This window comes from Vulpes lagopus, chromosome 6 (assembly GCF_018345385.1).
Source record: "Vulpes lagopus strain Blue_001 chromosome 6, ASM1834538v1, whole genome shotgun sequence".
NCBI lineage: Eukaryota > Metazoa > Chordata > Mammalia > Carnivora > Canidae > Vulpes > Vulpes lagopus.
Genome location: NC_054829.1, coordinates 117,971,273 through 117,995,968, shown reverse-complemented (window position 1 = coordinate 117,995,968; position 24,696 = coordinate 117,971,273). Strand labels below are relative to the sequence as shown.

Here is a 24,696-nt window from a genome sequence, read left to right as displayed (position 1 = left end):
TTATTTCATGTTAAGGATAAATCTGTCATCCTTTTCTTTTTAGTCATAATAACTTAGATGGTGTTTTAGTTTTCCTAATGGTAGATTGCACATTGAACATATATTTCCAAGAAATAATATCTAAAGAAATTAATAATATCCCGTTTTCATTGAAAACCAAGTGAAATGTATTAGGAAATTTTTCACTGGGTTTGGCTGTAAAACAGGGAAAACAATGAAGTACCAAGTCTAGAAACAATTTTATGAGTACATGGGTTACATACTTTTTTGAGGGAAATTTCCTTTCCAAAATGCTGAGTAAAACAAATAAACTAAAATTTGAAGCTAAATACTTCCAAGTTTGGTTAAAACAATGAATGATAATTTAATCAAATTTGTATTATGAGTGTGCTCGTTCAGTGAGAACCTGGTACGTCTTTTGTGAAGCTGCAGCTGAGAAGACTCTGGAGCTCTCCATGGCTGACCAAAAGCCCAAGGAAGGAGTGGAGCCTGAGAACAATGATCATATTAATTTGAAGGTGGCAGGGCAGGATGGTTCTGTGGTGCAGTTTAAGATTAAGAGGGATACACCACTTAGTAAACTAATGAAAGCCTATTGTGAACGACAGGATTTGTTAATGAGGCAGATCAGATTCCGATTTGATGGGCAGTCAATCAATGAAACAGACATACCTGCACAGTTGGAAATGGAGGCTAAAGATACAATTGATGTGTTCCAGCAGCAGACAGGAGGTCTACTAAAAAGGAAACCTGCTACTTTACTCCAGACCTCTGTTCCTCCAGACCAAGAAGACATTCTCAAATAGAAAGCTGTAATTTGGCTCCACCACACCCTGACTACTACAATATAGTTTTCTCTATTCTCTCAGTTTCCCCTTCCCCATTCCTTTGTTGTACATAAAGTAACTGTGTATGTGCACAAGCATATTGCATTTTTTTAAAACTAAATGGCCAATGACATGTTTTGATCGATGTCAAATGGAGATGGGATGGGGGAAAATACTGCTTCTGTGAAAATACCCCCTCTCTCCAGTAGTGACCTACTCAGTCAGCTCTTATCTTTATATTCCGGTAAGTTATTTTGCTCTCACTGTTTAACAAAAAAAGAATAACATAAAAATCTTTGCATACCTTGTTCGATTGGAAAATTTTCATGTTTTTCATTGATCATTGTAAAACCAAGGAGAATTTTATAACTTTTTAGTATGTAGCCTCTACATGTAGGGCAATCTGTCTTTAAGTAGGGATATATTACTCTAAAAGAAATGAATCCTAGATAGTTTTCCCTTCAAGTCAAGCTCTTGTTGTTTAAATAAACTTCTTGTTTAAATTTTTTTAAAAAATGTATTATGTATTAACGTTTTTCCCAGAGACAGAAATTAGGAGTGGGAAGAAGTCATTGAGTAGAAAAGTTAATTATAAGATAAGTTCAACTGAACTTCTCACTTTAAGCCTCTATAGTGTCTCAAAAATGTATTAAAATTTCTAAATCAGTTCTGGGACTCAGATATCTCAAATGATAGAATTTTGGTGAAATTATGGTGTATACAAATCATCTGGGTTTTTTTTAAGGGTTTTATTTATTTATTTGAGAAGAGAGAGAGAGTGAGAATGAGCCAAGGGGAGGGGTCAAGGGAGAAGTAGACTCCCCATTGAGCAGGGAGCCCAATGTGGGGATAGATCCTAGGACCTTGGGATCATGGCCTGAGACAAAGGCAGATGCTTGATGGACTGAGCCACCATGTGCCCCAATAACCTGATTTCTAAGGCATTTTTAATAGATTATTTTTAAGCAAAAGTAGATGCTAATGTAATTTTCCATTAAATCCTTCATCTGTGAAATGAGGTTGAATTAGAGCAGGATTCTCCTACTTCCTCCAGAAGAGGTTCTATTTTTATCTTCTCAAAAATCTTTGACATTCTATGAGGGAAGAGTTAGTGTTATGGAAGTAGACATTACCTGGGAAATAAGTGATGACATTTCATTGTTGGTCACTGAGGAAGTAGGGAGTAGTCAAGATTTAGGATTAGGCTTAGTAGAAACAGATAAACCAAACTACTGGGATTGGTATGTGACAGTTTTGTTTTGTTTTTGTTTTATTGACTCATCAATCAACTCTATTAGATTTAAAGTACTATAATGTATTGTCAAACATGATCAGTGACTTGAGGACGCTCTAGTAAATGATCTCACATTCTATGATTTGTCTCAGACTATAATTTGTTTTATTCATCAAAGACATTTTATAACTCCATCAAGTATATACCATTTTTTTCTAAATATGTGAACAAAATTTTAGTTTTTTCTCTTGCTCTAATTTTAAATTGAGTTAGTTAAATGGTATTTTTATTTACATTTCTATTCACTATTTCAAGTGTATAATCAATAATCCAAATATTCCTATCAAAGTAGTATGCACTTAATTCAAAAATAAAGTACCCAATATTCCTTTTCTTTCTCACTGTTGCATAAGTAAGAAGTTGCATGTCACCCTCAGAATGTGGGGGATTATTTTCATGGTCTCTTATCTTTTTCTTGCTCCTAGATATTCCAGCATTCTAACATTTAACATTCACCTGAGTCAGCCTTTCCAAATAATAGGAAATATGGCATAATATTAGTTTTTTTTTTTTTTTTGGTGATGAGAGTTTTTTTAATGCATGTTAAGTAATAAAAAGAAAAAATTCTAATTAATAATTAAAGGTATTATGTAGCTTTCTTTCTGTAGCTATATATTGGCAGATACAAAACAAGACAATAACAATAATGGTGAATGTATTACAGAATCATTTTGTTTGCAAGCAACAACAACAACAAAATAACTTTAGGTTGATTTTACAAAGAGTGATTCTCAGGGTGCCTGGGTGTCTCAGTGGTTAAGTGTCTAACTCTTGATTTCAGCTCAGATTGTGATCTCAGGGTCATGAAATTGCGCCCTCCATCATGTGGGCATCGAGTCTGCTTGGGTTCTCTCTCTTCCTCTATCCGTCACCCCACCTTGTGTATTCTCTCTGTCTCTCAAAACAAAACAAAAGCAAACAAAAAAAAACAACGAAGGGTGACTCCATTTGAAGAACACGTGTGTGTTCATAGGATTAGAGAGAAGGCTGAAGATGAACAGCTTCTGAACTGTCCTAGTTTAACTAGTCTTGGTAGCAAGACTTGCTTGACAAACTTCTTGGGAAATGGATGAAGTCTAACTCATTCCTTCAGCCTTACTTCCACAATGATCAGGCTTCAAAGTCCTTGGCATTGCCAGTGTAGGTAGATGCTGAAGGAATTTCCAGTGATCTGAAGTCAGCTTTTGAAGAGGAGGGCAGGCACATGAGTTTCATGTTCCACTATGACTCTCAATGAGGAGAGACACATCTGTAAATTATATTGTGGTATTGGGTGGCCAAAATATTAAAATACATTATAGTAATATTTATCTTTATAAGTGATACAGGATAGTTTCCCACCAGTGGCAAGGAAACTCATATAAAAATGTGATGTTTAGGTAATGAGAAGTAAAGAGGGGGAAAGAATTTACATATATATATATATATATATATATATATATATATATATATTGTAAAACTAACCAAATGAAGTCTTATGTTAACATACTCTAATAACAGCAAAACATTAATGACTTAGAAGTTATAGGTCTAAGTCTCTAGGGACTGACTAAAAGAAACAGGTGTTAAGACATTTACTTAGGCTGATGACAGTTTGCTGCTAATTAAATCATTAACTGAGGATTCTGCAACACTTTGGCAGCACTCAACATGCTCAAATCAGCTTCTCACACCTAGTTTAAAGGAGAGCTCTTGCTTTCTTTTTATCATTAAATAAACTTTGGTTAATTAGCAGTTACCTTCTCAAGTTTGCCAAACATAGCTTGGCACTTAGTCTAACTAAACATGGGATAAATTAAGAACAAACTTTAAGAAAATTACTTTATGGTCTTTTATTAAATTTAGCAGATGGAAATATAAAACAACACAAAAATCAAAGCTCCAAATTTCTACAAAGACACCAAAAATCATTTTTAAAATTTGGGAATATTCAGGAAAGAAATGAAAAGAGAAATTGGGAAATTTTATGTAAACAAGGATTCAAAAAGGGGGTAGATGATGTCATTAGCTAATTTATTCTCCTACAAACAAACTTAAAAAAATTGAAATAAGCAATAGTGAGTCCAACTGGTTTTTAGACTCCAAAATGTACCGCTGTAATATACCATAAGCAAAGAACAAAAATTCTTCCCTCTCCCAGCTGACCAACTAAAGAAGACTTTTAAACCTCCCAGTTCTCAGAATCTAGTTTATATAATGGATAATCAGGAAATAAAACTGACCTGTTAAATCACTCATTTAAAAGTAATAGACTGAAAAAGCAACCTTTTGAGATTGGCTAATCAACTGATATGGGCTCAGAAAGAAGATTTGTACTGTAAGCCTTGGAGTGATATTAAGTATGGCCCCTGTTCTGAGAGTTTAAAATCTGGTTTGGGGAGCCAAAATGATCTTGGAGGAAACAATGAATTAAACAAGACAAAAAACAGGAGTGTAGAAAAATGAAGGTTGAAGATGCAATAGCATTTTAGAAGGTGGACAATACTAAAGCGAACATTTCCAGGTAAGGCAAAGGTAGTCATGAGTGTGATGCCTGGTAGGGACACCAGGTGAATCTGGGAACATGTGTTCTGGAGGAGATGGGTCAGAATTCCATGGTTTAATGGCTAGAACAACTTCAGTTTTGCTGGACATACAAAAGATTCACTGGACCAGACCAAGAGGTCCAGAGACTGACAGAAACAGATGTTTTGGGGTTGCAAAATAGAAACCGTTGAAAAGCACACGCAAGAAATGTAGAGGTATTTGTACTTGAAGCACTAGGACACAGCAGAATAAGTCTACAATGTAAACCAGAGAAAAGTCTGGAAGGGATTTGCAGGAAGGATATGTCTACCTCTATGTTTCTTTAACATGATAAATATGAATAGATTTAAAATAGAAGCTGAAATCAACTAATTCATAGAGACCAGAAAATGTACTGCCAAAGAAATGGAAAACCCACAGTTACATCAATGGTATGACTCAAACAAACAAAAAAAATTATGCTTTTTTTTTTTTAATAAAAGGACAGTATTTAATCAAGAAATTGAGTGTAAATGTCAGCCCCTAGTGCACTCAGGCTGCTCAGCTATAATCATTCAGGCCTTTAACCTGCAGCCTCAAGACTGCAGCCTAGTCTGAAGCCAATTCTTTTGCACAGAGCAGGGGGTGTATTGGGATCCTCAATCTGAATGGTTAGACATCAAAGTAGCCATGTGCATTTATCACTTTTCCCTTCTCAAATCCTACTAAGTTTGCAGAGACAGAGAAGGAGAATGAAAAGGAGGGAGTAAGGGGAAGAGGAAATAATGAAAAAAGGAAATGAAAAAGGAGTGAGAGAGATACAGGAGACAGCAGAAGTGGGGTCAAACAGACCAACAGTATAAACCACTTAAGTATTTTTTGGAATATGGAAAGCACTTGGAAGGGCAATTTTCTTAGAGAAGTCACAAACTAAGTGATTGCAGAGAGGAATTTCAAAAAGAAAGGAGATTATTGTATCCTAAAGAATTCTGGGCTTAGACTTAATAAATTATCAGTGAATGCAAGATAAGGTGCAAACTTGAAAATGCGGACTATTTTGAAAAATCTGTCTGGAACAACTGCCACCTTCCCACACACACATCTATCACATTTCCCAATGTATAAAGCTCCATGACCATTGTCCCTTCACACTTGTCTTCCCTGAAGCACACGCACACAAGCACACATGCACTTTACCTCACCTCTGATCATGACCTTAGGAGATCATGGGTCTATTATGTGGAAAAATGGTGAACCAGGAGTTTTAAAACTTAGGGGCAACAGGTATAGAGAAAAATTGTGCTGTTGTACCATAATTACAAGTGGGAAATTATGAGAAAGTCTTTAACACCAGGACCTCCATCCATCTTCTTCAACCTTTCTCTCAGATGTGAACTGCTGAGGAAAATCACTCCAGGTAGAAGAAGACCTGATCCTTCCATGGAGAAATATCAGGATTTCAGAAAAATGATGTCTAGATATTGACATATAAAAATCTCCCAAGAGTGGTGCATGGGTAGTTCGATCAGTTGAGCATTCAATTCTTAATTTTAGCAACAGGTGAAGTTGCCATGATCTCTGCATCCTGGGATAGAGCCCAGTGTCAGGCTCTGAATTCAGTGCAAAGTCGGCTTGAGATTCTCTCTCTCTCTCCCTCTGCCTCTGCCCCTCCCACTGTTCATGCTCTCACTCTAAATAAATAAATAAAGATTTTATTTAAAATCTTTAAAAATCTCCCAAGAAAAAGTCAGTTTACTGTTTTATCATCCTATTAAAAAAAAAAGTGAGAGAGAGACCATTTTACAGCCCCCCCCTCCCCCCCGCCAAGATACATAGGGTCCAATCTTTTGCTGGAGCTCCCTGTTTAATATTAATGAATAGCAAAATATCATTTGAGAAAAGCCTGAAGCATAAAAGAGAGACAAAAATAAATAAATAGTCAGAAGGGAAAAAGAAAATTAAAGTAGAAAAAATAAAAATTTATGATTAATATCATCAGTTATAAAAGGACAGCTATTTCATCTATGACACACAACAGGTGAGTTGAATAGAAAACTTAAGAGATCAACAAAGAACTGTTGGAAATCAAAAATGTGATTGCTGGAAATAACATACTCTTAGAAGATGGAAGTTGAATATTCCCCAAGAATTTGAGATACTTTTCTGATGAAAGGCACATTTTTTTTTTCCCCAGCCAGAGCTGTGTCTCATTATACTCTGCTTGCATTGTGGCTATTTCTGGACTCCTAAAAAGCTTGTATTTCCTAACGGTGACCAAATAACCAGTCCTTGTCTCTTTCTTCCAAAGAGTACTCTATGAATCTTATGGAAGCATTTCTGCACAAACTAGATTATGAATATCAGTGTGCCAAAAAATGCTTCTGCTATATCTCTAGGACTTGCCTACATTTTTGGACTCTGGATAAGAAATTACAAAGATAGTGTAGGAATAACCATATGGACTAAAAGTAAGTTTTTGAGATTATTTTCTTGCTGTAAATTTGAATTTTGCATATTGAAATCTTTATGGTGCTTTGATGTTTGCTTTAAATATATAAAGATTTGTAAATTAGATTGCCATCCATAACAAAATGCGATTTATGCAAGCCACAAAAAAAGAAGAAGAAAGAAAGAAGAAAGAAAGAAAGAAAGAAAGAAAGAAAGAAAGAAAGAAAGAAAGAAAGAGAAGGACAGAGAGGTGACTCCATTTTGGCACTAAAGCAATACCATAATCTCAAATGGATTTGGTCACATATCTTCTTTTTATTTGTATTTTTTAAAATTATTTTTAGACTAATAGATTCTCTGATTCCATTACTTATCCTCTGTACTCCTGCTGGCATCTGAATTCACCTCTTCCACATTAGTTATATATCTAGCAGCTCTTATTAAATCTTGGAAGCAAAGTTACAAAAATTTTCTGTGGGATGTATTTATTCATGTTTTCCTGGAATCAGAATTGTTCATTAAGACTTGACAATAATTTCAGTTAGAATATTTGAATCTATTGAGTTCTGGAATGCCTTTTAAATATGATGATGATATAATACTGATGAATATAATCATAATTTTTTTTGTCTTTTGTTTCTTTTAAAAAAACAACTCATAGTTTTCTATTGTTCCTTGGAGGAATTAACACATTAAATAGGGTAGAAACAAATACTTTGTGTCATTGCTGAGGTTACCCATACTTGTCATGTGCTCCCCATCTGGATTTTAAAAGTTGGAATTCATAGTTAATTGCAAAAAGGATGTGTGCAACAAAAATAAAGTTTATTTTCCAATGCATTCCATACACTTATAGTTCTTCCTAAAGAATGTCATTAAATGTCATTTTTAAATCTTTTTTTTAAGTAGGCTCCACACCCATCATGGAGCCCAAAGCAGGGCTTGAACTCACGACCCCAAAACCAATACCTGAGCTGAGACCAAGAGTTGGATGCTTAAGCGACTGGGCCATCCAGACACCTCTAAATCGTTTTTAAAGCAAAAATAAAAGGACATAATCTCTATTTTCCACTCATTAGAAATTTTCAATAGAAAGTTTGAAGCTGGACGAACTGTAAAATCTCAACTACCCTCCTTGGCTCCTCAACCATTTTCTATCACTTGACTTTGAAAGATTGAAACATATTAAATAATAACTGAATCATTCATCATTGTATTTTGTATTTTGTAGATTTTGTATTTTGTACTTTGTAGATTTTGTATTTTGTATTTTATAGATTGTATTTTGACCACTCTTGATCATTTTTTCTATATTAAAGCAGGCTACTTTTAAGGTCAGTTGTTTGCATGTATGAATGCCATTAGTAGAGCTCCAGCAAGAAACTAGACTAGAAGGGTATGCTTAGGACATGTTCTACTCCAAAAGCACTTTAAAAATTGAAGTTTGAAAATTGAATCAATATGTGGAACATATAAATATCTATTCTAAATATCACATGCACATTTACTTTTAGTAGAGACTATTTTTTTATTCACAAACTTTATAAAAGCAGAAGTAGGTTCATTTGGGAAACCATTGACAAAATATTTAGAGAGATAAATAAACATGTATTGATATATATTGATAAATATGTACTGATTGAGTTAGTAACTTAAAAAGTTATGTAATGTTTAATTTTTTTCACAGTAAAACCTCCACATTACTCTCTGATGTAGTGCTTCAGTTGAGGGAAGGGTTTAGTATTGGGTCTTTATTACTCTTTAAAGAATGATTGTAGCTACATTTATTGAAGACAGGCAACATGTTAACTTGTGGTGTTCAATCATATCTAGCTCAATCTTCATTTTTTTAGAAGTTTTAGTGTTTAAAATTGTTTATATAAAACTCTACCCATCAATCTGTCTTTTTTTTTTTTTAAAGATTTTATTTATTTATTCATGAGAGACACAGAAAGAGGCAGAGACACAGGCAGAGGGAGAAGCGGACTCCTTGCAGGGAGACCAATACGGGACTCGATCCCCAAACTGGGATCACGCCCTGAGCCTAAGGCAGACACCAACTGCTGAGCCACCCAGGCATCCCCAATGATACCCATGATAATGATCATGGGTCTCTTGATATGCAGTAGTTAAAATTATACCCACAATATTGTAAGTAAAATGAGACTTGAATTTTGTACAAACAAAAAGCATCATATTAGGTTTCTGATACTCTTCTTGATTATCATAAAACATAAGCTAGTATCTTCAGTAAACTGAAAAGCAAAAGTTGCGAACTATTTTGATTATTTCTCTTTAATTTCTTCTTTTGTCAATGAAATATATTTACAAATACTACAAATTGGAAATTTTGGATTGAGAAAGTTCCTAGCCTGTGTGTGTAAAGAGTCTTCTACTCCTTCCATTTCTCAGAATTATTAGTTTCTGAAGATGGCATCCATTTATTCTGTATTTCAGGAAATTTCTTTGCTCTTGGATATTGAGTACCTAGAACTTATAAATTTAATGGGCAAGGCTACCTAGGCTGAGAAAACATAGGGAAAATAGATTAAAGTTATAAAGGCATATTTAGCACAGGTCAGAGCTTGGTATTTACAATGGTTAGAGTTGGTGATTTGGTTTCATGTTGATTTACTTTTTACTGACAAGGTATGATGCCTTCTTTTACTTATCAATCAAACCCAGAAAATATTATAGGCATTTCAAAAAGCAAAGGACTTAATACAGGAAATTGGATGTTTACAATATCACTGGAAGGGCTGAAACAATGGGAATCACAGACCAATTAGATTGAAGGGGGAAAGGAGTTTATGAGAACTAACCACATTATTTTCTATACTCCTTCATCTAGCCATTTAGCTCTTCAGGCAGGCCTGAAATCCCACATGAAATAAAATAGCATATCTAAAGCAATGAGAATTTAGTCTAAAAAATAACTAACTCTTTAAAAAATTAATTTTCTAGTAATGGTACCAGAAAGAATGGTACTAAACTCTCTCTAAAGATATTTTCCTAACTATTTCCTAGATATTTTCCCCCAGATTTACTATCTGGAATATCAGGTTTATCACTGATTTAGAAATTAGTATAAATAGATAATATGTCCTTTCCTATCCTCATTAAAGTCTCCTTCATGCCAAATTTGAAGGCAGATAAGGGTTGGCCCCTAAAATATAAAGAGAAAGAATATGTTTTTTTATATGGATTTTTTTAATATAGATTTTTGAGAAGCATGAGCTGTCATCCCGGCTTCAAAAATTAAAAACTATGAGATCTTCTACAGGTTACTTATCTTTCTGGACCTTTGTTTTCTTCTTTACAAAAAAGTAATTAAAATACTTGATAGGGTTGTTTTGAGAAGCAGATTAGACAATGTGTCTCAACATTAGTAAATGGTAGTATTGATGAAATGTCCTATACATCGCAGATACAATATTAATACTTCTGCCTTCTTTTGTCTATCTAAGATATTTAGGAGATTAGCAAGTTACCAAATTCATTATGGTACAAAAGAGGAAGGGATGACTGCCATAAGATATACAGAGGTGAAAGATACAATTTGGTGTGAGAAAATGCATGCAACTCTTGGTTTTTTATTATTGTGAATAAAAAGACATTACATAAAATGTACCTTCTTAGCTATTTTTAAGTGTACAGTGAAGCAGTGAGGATTGGTGCATAAATATTTATGATTTTTATATTTTCTGGGTGAATTGGTCTTTTTATAATATAATGTTCTTTACTTCTTATGATAGGTTTTGAGTTAGTCTGTTTTGCCTGAGATTGATATAACCACTGCTGTTCTCTTTCAGTTCCTATTTGCATGGAATATCTTTTTCCACTTTTCCACTTTTAGCCTATGTGTGTCCATAGATGTAAAGTGTCTCTTGTGGATAGTTGGATCCTTTTTTTTTTAATCCATTCAACGAGTCTATGCCTTTTGCCTGAGGGGTTTGATCACTTTGCATTTAATTAAGGATAGGGAAAGACTACTGCCCTTTTCTTCCCTTTTTTCTGCATGTTTTAGTTTGTGTCCCTCCTTCCATCTCCTACTGCCTTTCTTTGTGTTTTGTATTCATATGCATTGATTCCTTTCTCATTTCCTTATGTGTATATTCTATAGCTGTTTTATCATTATTGTGATTATATGAAACATCTTAAATTACAGTATTCTATTTTAAAGTGATAAATTAATTTTAATCTCATACAAAAACTCTACTCCTTTACAGCTCCACCCCCACTCTATATTAACAATGCTACACATTCCAACTTTATATATTATATACCTAATAACATAGACTTATAGGGTTTTTTTTAAATGTTTTTATCATTTGAATTCTATGCACCATAATTGCAACGGTACAGGTTACTACATGTATTTACCTTTACTGGAGAACCTCATATTCCCATACAGTTTCATGCTGCTGTCTATTGTTCTTTTATTTTAATTGGTACAGTAGTATTCTTATCTGTATTTTGCTGTTAACTCAGCATCTTTACGGGTGAAGAAGGGCCTCTACCTTCCTTTTTTTAAAAAAATATTTTATTTATTTATTCATGAGAGACACACAGAGAGAGGCAGAAATATAGGCAGAGGGAGAAACAGGCTCTGCGCAGGGAGCCTGATGAAGGACTCAATCCCAGGCCCCTGGGATCATGACCTGAGCCAAAGTCAACCACTCAACCACTGAGCCACCCAGGTGCCCCGGGCCTCTACCTTCCTAAACTGACAACTTGCTGATTTCACTCTAAATCGGTCTTAAGACATATTCAATCCTTTGTCACAACCCACTGGTAAGCATGAAAGCCATTTAGTAGTCCATTACTAATGACTTTAATGAGAAGAAATAGACTAGATTTGAACAGAAAATGTTAAAGTATTTCATGTAGTAAAGGGAAGTACATTATTATTTTGTAATATTCTTTATGGCTGTGTGGATATGTGTGTGTATACATACATATAAAGTGTATTGTTTTAAAATGTATTTTAGATAGATGTCAAAGAAAACTTTGAAACCTACTGCCTTCAGAGATGAATAATATTTTCTGTTTTTGTTAATCTAGATTCTTTTCATTTCTTTCCAGAATTAATTGGAGCTAGTTTCTCTCTTTATCAGCTACTTTTAATCTATCTTAAGCATTGCTGCGAGGGTACTCTTTCTGGAATATGATTCTGGTTATTTATACCCTGTTTGAAATATATTAATTTCCACATTTTCTTCAACACACCCCATAAATTTGACAAATAGGACTAGTACTCCTTCTTTTTATACCCCCTTGCCAGTGGTCTCAGTGAATTTCTTTGTTTCTCCAGCATCCTCCTGCTCATGGTGCTCCAGAGTCCACCCATCTCTTCTTTCTGGAAAAAGGCAAGCTCCTTTCTGCAGTGGAGTCTTTTCACTTTACATTCCCTGCACTCTCCTTGCTTTTCCCGTGGTTATTCTCATCTTGCAGGTCTCAGGTCAGATTTTTTCACTTTCAGGGAGTTGTCAGACCCAAGGTTGTCAGATAAAGCAAATAAAAGTATAGAACATGCAGTTAAGTTTGAACTTCAGAGAAGCCAGCTAGCTTATATTTGATGTTTTGCTTAAATCTTCCATATTCCCCAGGCCCACCTCATCTCAGTCTCGGTTGTGTCCATTTGTGTCCATTATGTGCAGACTTAATTCTCCTTCTACTTAAAAATAAATTCTAGAACACTTTCCTTTATGACTGTAGGTGTGCTTCATTAACATTAACAATAATTATTCACATTTAATTTATTGGTATCTTTAACATTTAATCAATTTAATAAAATATTTAATATCGAATTATGGTGGTTCAAAATAAACCAACTAATAACAAAGCACAATTCTTATAATTTTATGTAAGTCTTATAAAATCTATAATTTATAAAATGATTTTTCTGAGTAGAATTACTATTCATTCTCACATAATAATTGCTTTTGTGAAAGACCATCTAGTGCATACATCATACTGCATTAAAAGTTCCATATTTGTCTTTTTTACCAGTGCATAAAGAAAGATTGGTTTCTTTTTCTTTTTCTTTGCATAATATCTGGCCAACAGTAGGTTCTCAATGAGCTCAGTTTCACGACTCTAATTTAGTAGTCTTGACACCATAAGTAAAAGGGATGAATTAGAGGATAGTAGTGAAAATAGAAAAGAAAATGTAGGTGTGAGAAAAATTGCACATGAAATTAAAAACTAGGATATGGTAAAGAAAGATTTATAAAGGTCAGAAAGACACCAATAAACTTTGTTATAAGATAGTTCATTGTAATATAGGAAAGGTTAATATGGAATTATAATTAATTACACAACAATTTTAGAAGCCCATTTAATGTTATAGTAAGAAAAATAATGATGTAGGTAATATTTCTATAGATTTTAAGTGAAATGAGGCATTTATAAAACAGCATATCCTGTATCGAGATACACCACATGCATCTATAGGATACATATGAAAATATCTCAGGATAGTGAAATTCAGCAGTCTTTTTATGGACTTTTTTGTTAGCCATATTTTATAAATTTTATGTTCTATAATAAAATGTATGTTGGTTTTGGGGGAGTTTTTGCACACACAATTCATTTTAATGTTTTTTTTTTAATTCTAACAAATCAGGAAATGGGGGGTTAGGAATGATGGTGATACAAAAGGGGAAAACCATGGGATAGGAGATGGGGGCTGCCAGGGGTAGGTGGCAGTAGTGTCTCCTTCACCCACATGCCTGCTGTCATCTCCTAAATTGAGTGTCACATTCCAAAATGGATGGGTGAGTCCTCTTCCATGTCTGTGCAGCTCAAAGCAATCCTGCATATCATTGAAGTCTTGGCATCATTTTTATCTTACGGAAATGTGATGGCCAAGCTCTTGGTGCCAAACCAGACTGTTTGGGCCACCTGATACAGATGGGTGTTGGAATTCTCAGGCATGTGGTAGTTGAAGGCAATGTTCACCCACTCCCTGTCCATGCCTCAACCAAATGGGTTGGTAGCCACAAGAATTCATCACTTAAAATCTTGAAATGTATATTGTTTTATGACAAAAAATGAATGTAATTTTAATTAATATAAATTGATTTAACAATTATTAATTTTAATAAAATTCTCAACAGAAAGCCTGTAGTGAAAGAACAGAACTGACAAGGAACAGCCAAATTTGAGGAGTGGGGAAAATAGGGGAGTCAACAAGACACGGGGCCTAATGATTTAAAGGAAAAAGACAACCACACAAACATCGTCACATATTAAAGAAGAAAAAGGAGAGTTTCAGGAAAGAGGAAATATTGAAAGCTGCAAGAAAATTGAGGAAACTACATTGAGATCATTAATGACTTACTTGGAGTTTCTCAAATTACAGTGTTGGTCATCTCCACCCTTTCTTCAGCATTCTTGTATGTTTTGGGGTCTTGGCTAAAAGTTGTTTTCTCCATTTGGGCTCAAAATGTTTATTTGTATTTAGTAATGTCCCTTTTCATATCATAGATTTTGCAAAGTAAGACTTAATTCTCTTCCATTTTGCAACATTCAATTACAATGATCATACACACACACGTATACATACACAGATTATATATATATATAATATTATATTACTACATTATATATTTTAATGTATATAAATTATATAAAATTTATATATATAAATTATATAAATTATATAAAACTACATCTTATATATTTGCATAACATATATTAAGATGGAATATGAATATAATAATATAATTTTAATAATATGTATATAAATGAAATATAATCTTTTATTTAAGTATCTGGTCATTTTACTATTTTACCTACTTATATGGTCTTAATAAATATTCTGAAATGTAGCCACAAATTTTACTTCTCTGTTGTTTTTGCTACAAAATTTGTGGCTGTGTCTGATCCTCTTTTTCTAAACCATTGTAATAACTCTAAAATTACCTATGTTCAGTACCACTCTAGTGAAATCCCACTGGCAGTATTTATCCATCAAAGAAATATAATTCATGCTTCATGTATCCAGTGTTTAACATTACATTTTCTATAATTCATGCTGAAACAATTTATTAAAAGAAATACAATATTGGCTGTGATTTTCCAGAACAAACTTTTCAAAAGTATCAATCATATATGCCTAACAATTGAGGGAAAGTTCACAAGCTCTAATCTATTGGACATGGGAGGGGACATGATATCTGACAGATATTTTCTTTTTTGTTTTTCTCAACAGATATTGCTGATTTAGATATTTTAATAATCCTCTTCTTTTTTCATTTTTTCATTAAAGTATATTTGACTTCCTATTCTTTATTATAATTTTGTTAACTTTTATCCACAATCGTTTTTCAGAGATTTATGTGCAATGTTGTCATTCCTTATGTTGACTAAATGGTGGATTCTGTAACTTGATACTTCTAGTTACCTCAGTGAGAATTTCTAGGGTTAATGCTTTCAGAGCTACCTAGAAATTAAGGTCTCCTATCCCTCTGGCGTCTTGAGCTCTCCTCAAGCAGGCAAAATAGGACTGAACTATCTCAACAATATTCAAAGAAATTTGTCCTTATAGAAATGGAGGAATGACTTATTCTTGGTTATTAATTCACCTCCCACTGGGCCTTCTTTCTTTTGTTGTTCAAGATTCTATGCCTCTAGTCTCTGAATCAAGTTGCACATTCCTTGGATTCTTATCACATATGCCCTCCCCCCCACCCCCCGCCGCCCCCAGTATTTGCTGAACTAGTCCCCAGCCCTACTAGCAAGCTCCTGAGAACCCTGCCTCCTCAATGCTAATTTTCAGTTTCCTCATAAAGTGTTCTTCCTGTCTTTCTCAGGAGCTGGACAGGAACTCAAGGAGGCTGAGGCTTCCTCAGAGCTGGGCTCTAGGCTGCTAGAAGCCTTGTTAAAGTTTGGCCAAGTCTCTTAATGGAGGAGTTTGAATGGCAAGTTCATGCTGAGAGTTTTTACAGTTCTCAAACTATCCCTCAGAGATGATCAGTTTCTAGAGAGTGGTGTTCCTCATTTGTCTCTGGATTCACAAAAGGGAGAATGGTGAGAATAATGTCATCAATTTCTGTCATTCTAAGAAGGACATCTTGTTGGGAATAAAGATTACTGCTCATCTCCAGGAATTCTCCCCAGATTATGAAACAACTGATTTCATATTCTTTTATTAAAACTGTTAAACTGAATTCTCACTAAATGTTCTATCTAGACTTTGAATGGTGAGTAAGCCTAGTGAATCAGCAGAGAGAAGGAAGCAGAGAGCCTACAAATGACCAAATTCACAAAAGGTATGCTCTGATTTTATCTGTAAACCAGGATCATAAATCTTCTAATATTTCAGTTAATTTCTTTTTGAGAAGCCATTTATCATTTGTACCTGTTATCAACTGAATTTTCCTTTAGCCTCTACTTCCCCTCAGTCTTAGTGTTAACACCCAATTCTGAATGTTAGAAGATGCTTATCTCAGCATCATGGACTTTGCTTCCACACGTGCAGCATAGGCAATCTTTTAACCACACATTCAGTGAGTTAGAGGTCACAGGAAAAGCTGAATATACTGAGACTGTAAATTTCCTATACAATGCAGGGGATTAATTTCTCCCCTCCTCCCTTTAGCAGATGGATTTAAACTAAATCTTAACTGGAATGTTAATATGAAACAGATAAAATATGTAATAGCTCTGGCAGAAGCTGAAGAAAATGTTCAGGGTCCACTTGCTCTCAACAGTAAGCACCTCTCTCCTTCTGGAAGTCCAATACACAGCCCTGTAAATGCACAGGATTCTGTAGAGAACTTCAGAAAGGGCAGGATTAGCTGAGAGCCACCAGGTATGATTGTGCTCATGGGCACACCACTGACACCCAGCAAAGCAGAGGTCTTCCAGTCAGTAACCTTCCTGGGCAAGTCTCAAAATTATCCAAGGTCTTCTAGCTTGAAGAGTTTCCTTTCCTTGGAATAGATCTTATGCCTGAATTTAGTGCTGGATCATTTACAGATGCTCTGCTCCATTATATTCGGTCCTTGCAAATCCTTTAATATGTGATCATTTAACATAAATGTTACATAAACATTTAAATAGCAATATAACCCTATGATAGACTCTGAAATGTCCCCCTTTTATATGAATATTGGGGCCTCTGTTTAATATACTTAATGGCTGTTATTTAACATATTTCAGGCTTCAGGAACTTTATGAACAGAATTTTCAATAGTGCTTACATTTTAAACACAATCCTATTTTAGAAGTATACAAAAATTATTTTTTAAAAAGTATCACCAAAGGATAATATAGTGAAGACATAGCTCATTATTCCGGAAAGTAAATAGATCCTACTTCAATGATCCCCAAAATCTAATTTTTAAGGATTTTCAGGAGACTGAAACTTGCTTCCCACCTGGGCAGAACAAAAATGGAGTAAAGAAGCACAACGGTGGCTAAAATAAAGATGGTAACACAAAAGCTTCCCTAGTTCCCCCTCCTCCCACAGATGCCCTGAATAGATAGCTGCACATGGAGCAATGCTCTCTGAGAGAGGTTACGAAACTAGCTGAGTGACTCCTATACATCAGACAAATGAGAAGACACCTGCATTGAAACAGGTAAGAAGAGCTAGACACACCACAAAACCCGTCACAAGGAAAGAGCCATACAAATGGCAGGGGATCCCCACCTCCCAGCTTCTCCCTGAGGGTCAATGAGTTTGGATCCCTACATCTTGTGCCCCAACTTTTAAGACTCCCACTGAAGGGAAGGGCTCCCCAAACACTCACTCTAAAAGCCAATGGGGCTTGTGACCACTTAACCCACATGACTGTAGTAAACAAAGAAGTGATTCTTTTCTATACCTGGAAGTTTGTGCCTCTTAATCCCCTTTACCTGTAACTCATGGGGCTATAATGTATGACAGAAGGAAAACAGTCAATAATATTATGATAACTTTGTGTGGTAACAGATGCTAACTATACTTATCATGAAGATCATTTTATAATGTATAAAAATATTGGATCACTATGAGGTACACTTGAAACTAAGAGGATATTGTGTGGAAACTATACTTCAATTGAATAAGAAGGAGGAGGAGAAGGAGGAAGAAGAGGAACAAGAAGTGATTCCTAACTCATGAGGGTTTTTGCCATGGCCATCCCCCAAGGGTCAGTGCAGACAGAACCACAAAATCACTTATCTCCTAGTCTTTCTCTGAAAGAAGTTTATCTGCATACTTTAAAAGCAGCTGCTGGAGGGCTGAGTTGCTCATTTAGCAAGCACCAGGAGCTGGCTGCATTTGCCCTGGAGACGGGGAAGCCAGGAAAACACTCCTTCCTTCTCCTTCCAACCCCAGTACTTCACTTAAAGGAGTTGGAACACAAATCTGGCCCTCAGCTTTTGCAGCAGGCACATGAGGAACAGGTCCCCAGATTACCTGGCTCTAACAGCCAAAGGTGCTTACATTCCCAAATCCTATAGGAAACAAAGAAATGGTTCTTAAAAAAAAAGAAAAAAAAAAACTTTTGAAGTTTAAATCCAGTAAAATTAATATAGAGTGTTATAATAGTTTCAGGTCTACAATATAGTGATTCAACAATTCTATACATTATTCAGTGCTCATTGTGATAAGTATACTGTTAATTCCCTTCAACTATTTTACCCATTCCACTCCCTCCACCTCCCTTCTGGTAACCATCAGTTTGTTCTCCATAGTTAAGATCTGTCTTTTGGTTTATCTCTTTATTTCTTCATAGTTTTCAAAGAAACAGTTCTCAATGAGAACAGGAGCAAACCCCTCACTAGCTATACACCCAGAGCCAGCATGGAGGAAGCAGGTAAAAATACCCATCTCCCAGTTTCATCCTGGAAGGGATTTAACTACATATTTTCCCAGCTGCTGATTCAAGGTCCAGCTTCTAGTCATCTTGTATCAAGCTACTGACTGCAATAGGATACTGCTGGGCATTGGTATTCCTGCAGCTACCAGAAGCCACTAAGAACAAAGAAACCTTGGACATTCATACAAGTTAGAGAGACAACTAGGAGCTCAGGCTGGGCTAGTTGATGAGATGCATCTCCTACATGAGTCCACTGTCAAAACTGAGAGAGGTGGCTGTTTTGTCTAATGTGGAGAAACTCACACAGGGAGTCAAGGCAAATTAAGAAACAGAGGAATATGGTCCAAATAGAAGAATGAGATAAATCTCCAGAAATAGATCTTAATGAAATGGAGATAGTGACTAACCTGATAGGGAGTTCAAACTAATTATATAGATCATAAAGATGCTGCAGGTTACAAAAGCAATATGTGAATGAAGCGAGAATTCCAACAAACAGATACAAAATATATTCTCTCTAAATTACCCTTATTGAATCAGAACTACAATGTTCATTTCTTTTTAAAGAAGTTAAATCTGTTTTTAAGTATGCTTTGCAAGTGGTTAAGGAAAATACATGTCATTTTATTTTATGTCCACACTGTTTGCAAGTATATAGATATTCTTATATCTAAAACAAAGCTACCACACGTCACTCTTACATATCAAATATTGCTCAGAATATTTTAAAATTCTGGTAAGTTCACTGCAGTTCAAATAAAGAGGTCTAAGAGTCTTATCCAAGCAGCTGTGGTTCCTATTTGAATTTTAGCCTAGATTATTAAAACCTCAAGCCACAAAATCCCCCTAGGAAATCTTGCATAAGCATTGTTCTCATTGAAAAGGGCTGGGATCAGAAAGGAAGCAAGAGGTTCATGCTTTAGTTGGCTTTAGAACATCAAAAACCAAGTGGTCAATTCTCCTTTAGATGTGTGTTCATAACCCCATTTAAAGGCAATGGAAATTATATGTGTGGATTTGGGGAGAACATACCCCCAAGTAAGCAAATTAAGAAATGCCAAGAACAACCAAATTTCTTTGCTTCGAAAAAATTGACTTAAACAATAGTTATTTTAAAAAATAATTTTATGTAATATGTCAAGTAAGTCTATTCATCAGTGATAGGATTTCTATGGCCAATTTGAAGGAAAGACCTTAAAAATACTTTAACCATATTTTTTTCTGGTTTTGACCAAAAAAATACAGTTGCTAAACTATTTTTGAAAAAGGAGTTATTTATGTTTCTCCAAAGCAAGTATCTCATAATTCAAAAATTGGTTATTTTTCTACCAGGGCCTGATGGAAACATTTTCATATTTGCTAATGGCATGGCATGCAAAACAGCCTTTTTGTGGAAAGAGCTAGAACAGCATGCTAAAGACATGGATTGTATCATCGTGAGAAACGAGGTAATGTTCTTAAATATCCCTAAGACTGTGTCTGATAGACAATATTAATTTAGCAAAGAAGAGGTGAGAAAGGGAGGAACGGATAGGGAGTTATTATTTTTGAGGAAGTGGTTAGGGAGTTCTGCTGAAAATACTCCTCACTATATCCAAACCACAAAGGTTTACTAAACAGAAATTTAAATCAAAAGGCAAACAGGATGTTCATCTGGGACACATTTTTGGACACATAGTTTTAATACCACATGAAAGCTGCACCATCCAGATGTAAAAGAAATAAAACTTAAACAAAGAAACAAACAATAAAACAAGAAGTGAAATTGGATGATAGCCTTTAACACAGAGCACTTCCTTAGTGAAGTTACTGGATCACAGACAGAGTGATTTACTCTGAGGAAGAGGTGGGGCAGGTTCTGGAAGTCTGGGTTTTCTCACAATGGAAGAAGTAAAATAGCAATCTGATTTTAGGCAACAGTGAGCTTTGGCAGCCTCTACTTTCTGGATTTCTTAAATTATCTATTTTAGTCTGAAGTGGAAACTTATTAAAGCCAGCACTTTAATATCAGATCAGCTGCAGGAAGGAAAATAGAGAAAAAATTGTTGGTACATATTGTACTCAGAACATTATGAAGCAAGAAATGAATAACAATTTCTATGAGCTACCTAAGGCTAGTCATCCTATCACAAATACACAATGATAATGCTGTTAAAACTCAGAACATTTAAGAATTTGAAAATAGGAAAGTCTATGTTAAGACGTAACAAAATACTATTGTATTTTTCACACAGTTAAAAGGGAAGTTTTCAAAGTATTATTTATTTCTTAGATTCTTAATTTTAATGTTTTAAATTATAAATAAGGCAGCTATAAAAGTAAATAAGTTTCAGGTATTTTAAAAATAGCAAATTTTAAGCATTTACATTTTCTACATTTCTTTAAATAAATAGAATACTCAAAGTCCAAAAGCCTAAAAACAACAATGTCTGGGTCTCCTGTCCAGAGTGTAAAAAACCCTGGCAGATGCTAGCTATCAAATTTCCAAAGTAAGTTTCCATCATTTGGTGAATTTTTAAACTGCATATTACAATCTAAGATATGCATGGGTCATCTGTATTTTTTCCCCACGTTAGTTCTGGAGACTAGGAATTAAAACTGCTAAAAGTTTGTTTTTTTAAATATTTATTTTCTTTAAGTTTTATCTTCTATATTCTTAAAGTGTAGGGTGAAAATACTTAGAAATTAGAAATGATTTTTGATAGTGACCAAATCACTTGTTTTAGACCCTGTGAAGGAAGGGAAAGGCCAGCTTATGAGATGCAGCTATTTCAGAGAAGTAAGTTACTGATATTTACTGATGAATAACCTTAGAACTTCTTAGAATTTACATTATTTTCACTGAAAATTTTACTAATTTTGTATATTTTTTTGTTTTTGTGACATAGTTTTGCTTTCTTAAATAGAACAGAGATTGAACTACCATAGTGTGCAAAATAATAATAGCCACAGAATACTTTAAAACAGAAAGTAGTGGATAAATATGGATTTTATACCCAAGAGAAGAATATGGTTGGGTTTTCTACATCATTAAAATGGATGCATGACATTACTATTAATTCTCAATTGATTTATCATGCATTTTTCTCATAGTAGCTTATCTGTCATATTTTGAAACCTGAATTATGGGGCAGCCCTGGTGGCTCAGTGGTTTAGTGCCGCCTTCAGCCCAGGTTGGGATCCTGGAGACCTGGGATAGAGTCCCATGTCAGGCTCCCTACATGGAGCCTGCTTCTCCCTCTGCCTGTGTCTCTGCCTCTCTCTCTCTCTATGTCTCTCATGCATAAATAAATAAAAATCTTTAAAAAAGAAACCTGAATTATTTAATTATGATATCATTACTTTTTCTTTTCCTTTAATACTTTGAAACATTGCTTTTAATTAACACATTTGTTTGTTCTTGAAATTTTGAAAGTTATGTAGCAAATTTTGTCATACTAAATAGTTAAGAAGTAACCTGTAGTCAATTAGTTTTAAACTCATACATAATAAAGGATCACAAACTTAGCAACTTAAAACAGCACATTTATTATCTCATAGTTATCATTGGTCAGGAGTTCAGATTACTTTAACTGGGTCCTCTGACATTGATGAAAAAATCAAGGTGTAGGCCGGGTTGCCATCCTTTCTGAAGCTAAGGGCCTCTCCCAGCTCATATTCAATTCCCTGTGGTTGTAGAACTCAGTTCCCTGTTTTCTTGGTGGTTATTGCCTGGGGGTTGCTCTCAGCAACCAGAGGCCATCATCATTGCTTGGCAGGTGACCCTCTCACAATGTGATACTCTTTTTCTTCAAAGCCAACAGCAAAGAAAACTCACTCTAGTTTGTTAAAAGAAACTCATGAGAGTGACATCCATCACCTTTTCCATATTCTATTGTCTATGGGAAAACACAGATCCTACCCACACTCAAGGGGAGGAGATTATATAGGGTTTAACACCGGAGGATGGAGATCATGGGTGCAATCCTTGGAATCTGCCTCCCATGTATAGTAATTTGTGTTCTTTTACTAATTTAGAAACTATTTTAGTGTTCAAAATATTGCTAAATATGTGACGTTTACTTGCTTTTTCACATGAAATGTATTACTATCCCTAAATTTAATTTGATAATATTCAATATAACCAACTACCTGCATATTTACAGAATAAAAGTTACAGATATAATTTGAGCCCCTATAGAATCAGGAAACCACACTGAAAATATTTGTTTCAAATATTACCACTTACGAAGAATATTTTAGTTTTGTTCCTCTGCACTATTTTGAAATTCACATCTCTAGAACATCTTTGTTACAGAAAGTAAGACATTTTTCCTTTTCCTTTTACATTCATACATTCAACAAATAGTAATTGAATCTCTTCTGTACTTCAAGCTTTTTTGTTATATTCTAATAACATAAACCAAAGAATAATAAAGAGTAGATATTTGTTAATTACTAGCAGCATGGCAGTGGACATTTAAACACTCTGAGCTTGGGGCACCTGGGTGGCTCAGTTGCTTAAGCTTCTGCCTCCAACTCACTCAGGTCATGGTCTGGGATCCTGGGATCAAGCCCCACATAGAGCTCCCTGCTTAACATGGAGTCTACTTCTCCCTCTCCCATTGCCCTTCCTCCCTGTTTGTGCTCTCTCTCTTTTCCTCTCTCTTTCTCTTAAATAAATAAATAAATAAATAAATAAATAAATAAATAAATAAATAAAATATTTTAAAAAGTAAATAAGTAAATAAATTCTCTAAGCCTTAGTTTACTCAACTTTAAAATATATGTGTATAAATTTGTTACTATTTCATTTGACAAAATAATATTTGTTCTACAGTAACCCAGTCATTATGGAAAGCCTGAATATTCTGAGATAGAAGACATTGTGTATGCCTTCTGAAAGTTTGGTCCAATGAGTGAGACAATATGACAGCGTTAACTCTGTTATCATTAAGAGGAGCACACAGGAAGACATCTGAGGTGTAAAAACTGAGCAGAGTTTTGATGGATGAGTGGGAGTAAGCCAACTGTGTCAGATGAATTTAATAGCAAATGCAAACAGGTGCAAGAGAGAGCATGCGTATTAGGGGGGAACTGCAAATAAATCAGTTAGATGGAATGCGGAATGTAGACAGAGAGTTGTGTGATAATAAAGTATCTAGATAAGCATACAGGCCAGATCAAATAAGTACTGGCTTAGAAGCTCAGGCTGTATCCTGAATAATGAGGAGCAACTGAAAGATGTTAAATGAGAAGTAGAAAAATTACCCTTTTGCTTTTTAGAGCTTATTCTGCTGGAGGTGGAAAATACAAAGCGGAAATCCCATCGGATGGATTTAAGAGTCTGTTGTAGTAAGTAAGACAGAAAGATAAAAACAGGGCTGGTAGAGATGATAAGGATGGGATGGATGTGAGCTATTAAGAAGGCAGTGAATCCAGTACATCAGGGCTAATTGGAGAAAGGGCATGAGGATTAAAAAGAAGGAGTATATGACTTGTGGGCTTTGTGATTATCTGATAACGTGAATGGAGGGGGAGGAGAAACAGGGGAGGAAAGGGAAGGTGAGTTTAATTGGGGAATATTAAGTTTGAACTTAAGATGTCTTCTACGGGAGATTTCCAGCGGACAATATAATATGTAATTACAGATCTTAGGATATATTAGAGATTCATCAATGTTTCCATATGTAGAATATCTATAAGTTCACCCAGGGAAAATAAAATAAGATTGAGAATTTAAAATTAGATTTAGTGTGTGTCAGAGGAGATGGAGCCCAGGAAGGGCCCTGAGAAACACTGGCCTACATTCCAGAATAAAAACCAG

At 34.8% G+C, this 24,696-nt stretch overlaps 1 protein-coding gene across 1 annotated transcript; it reads left to right on the top strand.

Annotated features, from left to right (window-relative positions):
- Positions 1-455: 455 nt before the first annotated feature.
- Positions 456-806, top strand: LOC121492722 (small ubiquitin-related modifier 2-A-like). The gene has a single exon (XM_041757880.1). It carries the CDS (start codon positions 456-458, stop codon positions 804-806), a length of 351 nt encoding a protein of 116 aa, XP_041613814.1.
- The last annotated feature ends 23,890 nt before the right edge of the window (positions 807-24,696 follow it).

Bases quoted from the DNA above. Each gene is read 5' to 3' on its own strand.
- LOC121492722 (XM_041757880.1), top strand. From the start codon at position 456: ATGGCTGACCAAAAGCCCAAGGAAGGAGTGGAGCCTGAGAACAATGAT.